At 39.8% G+C, this 7056-nt stretch overlaps 1 protein-coding gene across 1 annotated transcript in view; it reads right to left on the bottom strand.

Moving 5' to 3' along the window:
• Positions 1-1993: 1993 nt before the first annotated feature.
• The window catches only part of FREM2 (FRAS1 related extracellular matrix 2), a 140196-nt gene continuing 135133 nt past the window's right edge, over positions 1994-7056 (bottom strand). Inside the window, exons 22-24 of the mRNA XM_037377789.1 lie at positions 6705-6892; positions 5654-5800; positions 1994-3964 (exon numbers count right to left, since the gene is read on the bottom strand). Of these exons, the coding sequence (XP_037233686.1) occupies positions 3452-3964; positions 5654-5800; positions 6705-6892 (848 nt within the window). The 3' untranslated portion in view covers positions 1994-3451. The remainder of the gene's footprint in view (positions 3965-5653; positions 5801-6704; positions 6893-7056) is intronic.

Here is a 7056-nt window from a genome sequence, read left to right as displayed (position 1 = left end):
GCAACTTTAATGATATTTCAGTCTGTTAAAATTCAAAAGCAGAAAAATAGCTCTACTGATAAACACCTAATTTCTGTATTATAAATATATTTTTTTTAAAACGATCTTCTCTGCTTATAAAAACCAGGCATTTTATAAATATTAAAATGTTCTATTATTTACATGTGTCCCATTTTGCTGTGGAATCAGACTGTTACTATCAAAACATGCAGGTTCTAGGAGACAGATTCTGCATTTCTCATTATCATAATTATTTCACACACAGGAAAAAAGGCAAATTTGATCTTATGTTACATTTGCAACTTAGTGGTGAACTTAAACTGAATATAAAAAGCATCTGTGGGTTAAGTCTTTGATCAATCTTGCACACATAATACATGGATCACAAAACCAGGAACTTAATTAAAAGAGTAAATTAATGTCAGGTGACTAGGGAAAAGGTCTAATGCACTGGGCACATCTTGCGGATAATTGTTTTGGGCTAGAACCCAGATTAATTAAAATAAAAGATGACTGCATGATTTTAATAATGGAGTTTGACCCTTAGGTTGCTGCAAACATCCCTCAATTAAGCAGTCTGAATCACAGCCCTCAGAAAAACCTAGAAAAGGTAGGACAGATTCTGACCTGATTCGTTTGGTGAAAAACTGGTTAAATCTTATTAAATGAGTGAAGTGCTAACAATATAAATCCAGAGCATGAGATACCAGCATGAGTCCCTCTGTGGGCATATTCACACCGTACCATGAATCATAGCACAGCTATTCCTAGGCTAGTAGACCTCAATGTTTCTGAGCCCTTATGGCTCAGAGAGCGATTGCACAGAATTACTGGGTCAGGTCTAGCTGTACTGGCAGAGCACCACAGCCAGGCCAGGAAGCCTTTTGGATGGATTTTTCAGTTCAGAGGCAGCACTGTGTGCTTGCAGCCAGGCTGCTTTCAAGTTGGCTTTTGCTTAGCTAACTCAGATCTCTGCAGCGTGGTGCCCATAATACCAATTGCCAAGTGTATTGCAGCTGAAGAGAGTTTGGGGGCTGCCCACGCCCACCACCACAAGATAATGAATGGGAACAGGTATTCTAGCAACAGCCTCAACACCTGATTCAGATTTTGTATCTTTTATATAGTTTAGATCCATTCACAACTCCATTAACTCCAGTGCTGTTTAACAACTTTGTTGGCAACATGACAGTGGGATTGAGTGCACCCTCAGCAAGTCTGCTGATGACGCCAAGCTGTGTGGTGCAGTCAACACCCTGGAGGGGAGGGATGCCTTCCAGAGGGACCTTGACAGGCTTGAGAGGTGGGCCCGTGTGAACCTCATGAAGTTCAGCAAGGCCAAGTGTCTTGCACATGGGTCAGGTCAATCCCAAGCACAAATACAGGTTGAGTGGAGAATGGATTGATACCAGCTCTGAAGAGAAAGACTTGGTGGTGTTGAGGCTGAAAAGCTCAACATGACCCTGCAATATGCACTGGCAGCCCAGAAAGGTGACCAAATCCTGGGCTGCATAAAAAGAAGCGTGGCCAGCAGGTTGAGGGAGGTGACTGTCCTCCACTACTCTGCTCTTGTGAGACCCCACCTGCAGTACTGTGTTCAGCAATGGAGTTCCCAACATACAAGAGGAATATGGACCCGTTGGAGTGAGCCCAGAGGAGGGCCACAAACATGATCAGAGGGCTGGAGCACCTCTCTTATGAAGACAGGCTGAGAGAGTTGGGGTTGTTCAGCCTGGAGAAGAGAAGGTACCAGGGAGACTTTATAGCAACCTTCCAGTACCTAAAGGGGGCCTACAAGAAAGCTGGAGAGGGGCATTTACAAGGTTGTACAGGGACAGGACAATGGGGAATGGCTTTCAATGTAAAGAGGGTAGATTTAGATTGGACATAAGGAAGAAATTCTTCACTGTGAGGGTGGTGAGGCACTGGCATGGGTTGCCCAGAGAAGCTGTGGCTGCCCCATCCCTGGCAATGCTCAAGGCCAGGCTGGATGGGGCTTTGAGCAGCCTGTTCTGGTGGAAGGTGTCCCTGCCCATGGCAGGGGGGTTGGAACGAGATGATCTTTAAGGTCCTTTCCAACCCAAACTGTTCAATGACTCTATGACTTGAAAGGACTTACTCATCTATAATGTTAGTGTGACAAATGGGACTATCTGTCCTGAAGGTTATATAGCTTTCATAGCCAAGCATTTGGCAGGATTTCTTTTGGGACAGAACAGGTCCTGTCTGGATAAGAACTGACATGGGACACAGCTGATCAAAATTTCTGTGGGACATGATGGTATTTAAATCAAGAACACTGAGAGAAAACTAGAGTTACTCTTGCAAGAGTAGTTACTCATTAAAAAATGCCCAACAATGCCCCAGCATGTTTGTCAAGATGTGCTGTGATTATGCAGTAATAAATACTACTTGATTCTATCAAATGTTAATGTTTTTTTCACTTTGTTGCCATTTAATATGGCAATTGACAATCACATGCTGGATTCAGTATCGTGATTCCTAGGCTCAGTTCAGGCAGAACCTTGTCCTCTGCATTTTGAATCTAACTCTATCATCTTCTCTAGGTGCTGAAATACTAATGTTTGCATTTCCCAGCTGTGGATATGCACTAAGAAATGTAATTTACTTTACAACACTTCCATGATCCATTATAAACTTAAGAGGACATAAGTGTCCAGTTTCTGTGAAAAATGATTTTTTTTTCTGGATTTGTTGCATTCTTTGGCTTTATATAAACATAAATAAGAAAAAAATGTCTCAGATTAAATAGATGAATAAGAATTTGCAGAAAAGAGTAGGTATTACATCCTGTGACATGCAACTGTTTATAATGCCATGCTGTCTAATCTAGCTGTCTTTTGAAAAAAAATTCAGTTACACATAAGTAAAAAAAAAAATAATAAAAAAATCACTGGTATAGCTTAAGTGAAGTCAAACGCTTATAGGAGGAGGATTCATGCCTAAGGCATTTCATCACCTTTCAGACTAATTGTCGACACTGAATATTTTGTGAGAAACAGTACAAAATATAAAGGGTGTAAGGATTCCTCCTCTCAAGTATTTTGTGTTTCTAAAGAAACAGATTTCCTCTCTTATTGTAGACAGGATATATAGCACCTTTGGATACTTTTTATGAAATGTCAGAAAATACAAAAAGAAAACAAAATTCTCTCCCTTACAATGCAGTTCCTTGAATTGCTGCTTAAAATTAGTGCATGATACAGGGACATCAGGATTACCTTTCGTGCAAAGTGGGAGATTCAGTATGGATTCTTCTATTGTTGATAATGGCAGCAAGAGTTCAGTATGAAAAATTTCAAGTACACCTAGAAGCATATGAACTCTTTATTCCTCATCAGTCACTGTGATCTGCTGCTAGCAAAGTGCAGTTCAAGGTTTTTTTATGAGGCACTCTGGAGACTCTGGCTTGAATCCTGCAGTCTTGGAATCAAACCTCTGAGCTGTCACTGGTGTAATTATACGGTAGCATCATTGGTTCATTGCTGCCTGACTCCTTTGTGGCTTCCTTCTTCTCAGAATTTTGTTTCCATTTTAGCAGCAAAACAATGGTTGCAATCAAGCAGATGGCAAGGAAAACGGCAGCAGCTCCACCAATGATTGTGACTACGCTGACCCCTTCACTTTGGTTATTCAGTTCTCTGGGGAGAATGCCATTGACTGCAATCTCCCGTTGAGGAACCTGTTTCTTGCTGGTGCGATCTAGTGCTATGTGCTGTATATTTGTTCCTCTGTTGTTCTCTACACCAATGTCTTTTGCGAGTTCTGGGTCTTGCTCAGCTGCCCTCTTCTGACGTCTCTGTGTGGATGCTCCAGGGCTCCCACCACTAAAGAGCAAGTGGTACTGGTGCTCCACGCTTCTTTTGCCAATTCCACGGTTAGCATTCTCTTTTGAACGTACAGTGTAGATTGTATGGACATACCACTCCCTACCCAAAGACACCTAGAAAGACAAATACTTTTTTTTGTATTTAAACACAGACATGCCCAACCTGGACAGCACTATACACAGAGGAATTCAATCACTGTTCCGAGCTGATTGTCTGGACAAATATTTTTAAAATCATGCACAGATAACCCACCTCTATGTGCCAATGTGCATCAGAAGAGTCATGTTTTCTGCCAAGATTTTAAGAGGGGGTAGTCTCCACTCCTCTCCATGGCCAGACTCTATGGCTATCAGGTACAGATGAAGAACCATAGCTTTGGCTTTTTTTGGTACTGTTAGTGCCAATGGCTGTACAAAGAACCTCAGCTGTAGACAGGCTGCAGAAAAGGACCGTCTAGGTCCAACCTGCCAGCTAACTAGGCCCTGGCTGTGGCTCTGTTTCCATCTTAATATAAGAAAACAGTTTTTTACTGTGAGGATGGTTGAACATGGGAATAGGGAGGCTGTGGAGTCTCCATCTTTGGAGATGGAGACATTGAAAATCCAACTGGACATGGTCCTGGGGCAACCTGCTCTAGGTGGCCTGCTCTGAGCAGAGGGTTGGAACAGGCAGTTTCCAGAGGTCCCTGACAACCTCATCCATTCTGTGATTGCACGATTCCCTGCCATCTGTGTGAGATGATGCTATCTCCCTTTAATTTGTCTTGTCTTTTCTGAATACATAATAAATCTGGCCTCCACAAAGTCCAGTGGGATTCTCTGAATACTATCTTAAAGCTGCTGGCTGATAATTTCAGTGGTTGAGTCCAAGTCCTGTTATTCTAAGAAATAACACATTTTCTATTTTACTCTTGTTTTTCCAAGTCTTTCTCAGGATATTCTGTTGTTCCTTCATATTCTCATTCTTTTGAGAGAATGAGGATCAAAAATCACAGCATTATTGGAAATGGATTCTTCATATAAAAAATGAGATTTCATTTTCAGGGAGGCAAATTATGAAACCCTTTTTACATTGGTAAGTAGGCTGTTCTCTTAAATACTCCACTGCTTACAATGAGACCATTAATACTGAAGGGGTCAGGAGCAGGATTAAAGTCTCCTCAATATTTTTTCTACTAAATTTATACACTGGAGTTTTGCATGTAGTTTTGCAAATACTAAAGAGACAAATAACGAATAGACAATTCCTAGCTGAGTTATATAGATTAAAGGGGTCAATGCACACTGTTGAAGGATTATATTTAATTAAACAGTAGTTGCACCCTTTAGTTGTCAGTTTCTAGGCTTTCCAGTGCTTAGATGTTTCACAATGTGCAAGTTCTCAAGAAAAGAATTGCACAGAAAATGCTGAGTATCAAACTAGATTTTGATGAAGTTCACTATAAATGCTTATGATTCTTTTATTTTTTGTCATTCACAAGTGAGATGGGAAGCAATAAAACAATGCTGTGTAACAAGAAACTTAGCAAGTTCTTAGAAGAAATGCATAAGAATCATCTATATAATTTTGGGCTAGACTGTGGAATTAAGCAAAAGGAAAGCATAGTATCCCCACAGAAATCTTTTAATAACTGCTACAAATTTTTTATCTATGAATTTTTAAGCATTTATAATCCTGTTTGACTGTCATGGGAATCAGAATAAATCTTTCTGTTGGCTTCAATATGACTTACCGTTAACAATGCTTACACAGGAAGCCTTTCTTGGTTCAGTACTCTTGCTACTAAGCTACAGAAATCATACCTGAAATAGAGGAGTTGAATCTACTTTAAATCCATCAGAGCCTGGCTGTTTAACTAATGGAATTGCTTCAGGATCATCTATTGCAAGTTTTGCATTAAAAAGCAGATTTCCAAAGCTTGTGGCTTGCGTCTCCGGTTGAGCTTTGTCCTACATGATCACGGAAGGAAAAAAAGTTTGTAAAACACAGATTCATTTATTCTAGGGAAAACAGTTCTAATATTTATACACAATGTAAAAATTGTGTAATTTACACATTCTATTTTATGCAATCTGGTGTAATATCAAAAGAAAAGACATGAGAAGCAGTTGTGGTCACATCTGACTTGTACTAACTTCTATTTAATCTCTTGCCTGAAGGCGTTTTTGTTGAAATATGAGGGAGAAACACTAGGGAACAAACTTAGCTACATTTCTGAAATAAAAAAGATATATAAATGTGGTATGAAATAAAAGTAAGACTCTATTTCTCAGTTTAAAGAAGCTACCTCTCATTTCTATTAACAGTCATTCATACAAATTAAATAATCATCTTACTTAAAGTTAACTCTCTAAAAGTTGGGCATCAGGTCTGTAGTCATCTAGGCTTACTCTAGAATTATTTTCACAAGGGAAATCACATCAGGAATTCTAAGCCAGCTTTAGAGTTATCTTTCTTTGCCTATTGACTACAGAGGCATCCTGGATGACTAACTTTACATTATACACTACATTTTGGAAGCCTAAAGATGAAACAAATTCCAATCCTTAACCTGCACATGTCCTAAGACTCTCTCTATGGTCAATGGCTATAGACAATGCAGAGCAAGAGTCTATTTTGGGATTCTAACTTAGGCCAAACTCTAAATGATTAAAGTCCCCAAAAGAATTAAGAGTAGAACCAGGAGGAAGAAAGGTACAGTACTGCCTTGATCAGTTCATATTAGTCTGGAGCTCAAGTCAAAAATTTGGTGCCATTGAGAATATTTTAAAGAATAGTTGGTTTTGGATAAAAAAGAAGTTAGAAAAAAATTAAAAATATATATTTGCATCCTCCCAGAATTAGAACACTTACCACAATCTTAAACCTGTACAGAAGGGATGGAGAATCAGCAAGGCACCCATATTCAGTGTTGGATGGGTTGTATTTGGGTACATATCCATCAGCTCCTGTGCACAGGAAAACCTTCTCGATGCTACAGTAGAAAGAATCACCCAGATTCTGCACTGGATCCACCATCACCCGGCCATATATGATATCACCTGTAAACAGTGTACACAGTTCACATCCTATTACCCTGGAGCATTTAGCACAGTACTAAGCCTGAGTTAATAAACCTAGCCAAGAAGCTTAGTGCAGTGCAATATGATTATGATTATATCCAAAGACACCTTGCTACCCAGCTTCCCCTGTAGGGGTGTGTTAA

This window comes from Falco rusticolus, chromosome 2 (genome assembly GCF_015220075.1).
Source record: "Falco rusticolus isolate bFalRus1 chromosome 2, bFalRus1.pri, whole genome shotgun sequence".
NCBI lineage: Eukaryota > Metazoa > Chordata > Aves > Falconiformes > Falconidae > Falco > Falco rusticolus.
Note: the sequence above shows the minus strand (reverse complement) of the source record. Positions and strands in the feature narration are given on the sequence as shown.